General features: G+C 75.5%; 1 protein-coding gene across 1 annotated transcript in view; it reads right to left on the reverse strand.

Annotated features, from left to right (window-relative positions):
• The window catches only part of PLEKHM2 (pleckstrin homology and RUN domain containing M2), a 35,979-nt gene extending 35,496 nt beyond the window's left edge, over positions 1 to 483 (reverse strand). Inside the window, exon 1 of the mRNA XM_049618918.1 lies at positions 21 to 483. Within this exon, the coding sequence (XP_049474875.1) occupies positions 21 to 386 (366 nt within the window). The 5' untranslated portion in view covers positions 387 to 483. The remainder of the gene's footprint in view (positions 1 to 20) is intronic.
• Between the last annotated feature and the right edge of the window lie 251 nt (positions 484 to 734).

Genomic DNA, 734 nt, shown 5'->3' on the forward strand with positions numbered 1-734 from the left:
GATGTCAGGCGGGGCGGCGCCAAGGCCGGCGGTCGGGCCGGGGCGCCCGCGCCCAGAGACCCGCCGGACCCCGCGTCGCCGTCCCCGGGCCCGCAGCCCCTCCGGCCGGGGTCGCCCGGGACCCCCGCAGACCCCGGGCCCCCGCGCCCCAGCCCTTGTCGGCTCACAGCCCCTCGGGCCAGGGTCCGCGGGAGCCCCTTAACCCCGGGGACCCCCGGGTCCCCGCAGACCTTGGGCCCCCCGCCCTGCCCTTTCCGGCCCACGGACCCAGGTCTCCCGGCCCTCCCCAGCGACCCCGAGCCCCTCCACCCCCTCCGGCCGGGGCCCGCGGAGCCCCCCACAGACCTCGGGGATCCGGACAAGCCGCCCCCGCCGGCCAGCGACATCCCTCAGCCCACAGACCCTCCCTTTCCTCGGCCCAGAGGCCCCTGCCATGCCCGGGGTCGTGAGACCCGCCCCCCCCCCCCCCCGCACCCCAGAGACCCAGGGCCCCTGGCTTCCGGCAGCCTGGAGACCCGGGCACCCCCCACCTCGACCTACCCAGAGACCCTCACCCTCTGGCCCTCCCTGGCTGCCTTGGCCCTCACCCGCCCCTGGAAGCCAGTCCGTCTCCTCAGTTCCCCACCCTCACGCCCAGTCCTAAACTTTAAGGCCATTTCAGGTCCCGGGTGCTCCTCCCCACCAACAAAACACACCCTCCGCACTTCCCCTTCTGTCCCAACACCCACTCTGAT

The sequence above is a fragment of the Panthera uncia genome (genome assembly GCF_023721935.1).
Source record: "Panthera uncia isolate 11264 chromosome C1 unlocalized genomic scaffold, Puncia_PCG_1.0 HiC_scaffold_4, whole genome shotgun sequence".
Classification (NCBI taxonomy): domain Eukaryota; kingdom Metazoa; phylum Chordata; class Mammalia; order Carnivora; family Felidae; genus Panthera; species Panthera uncia.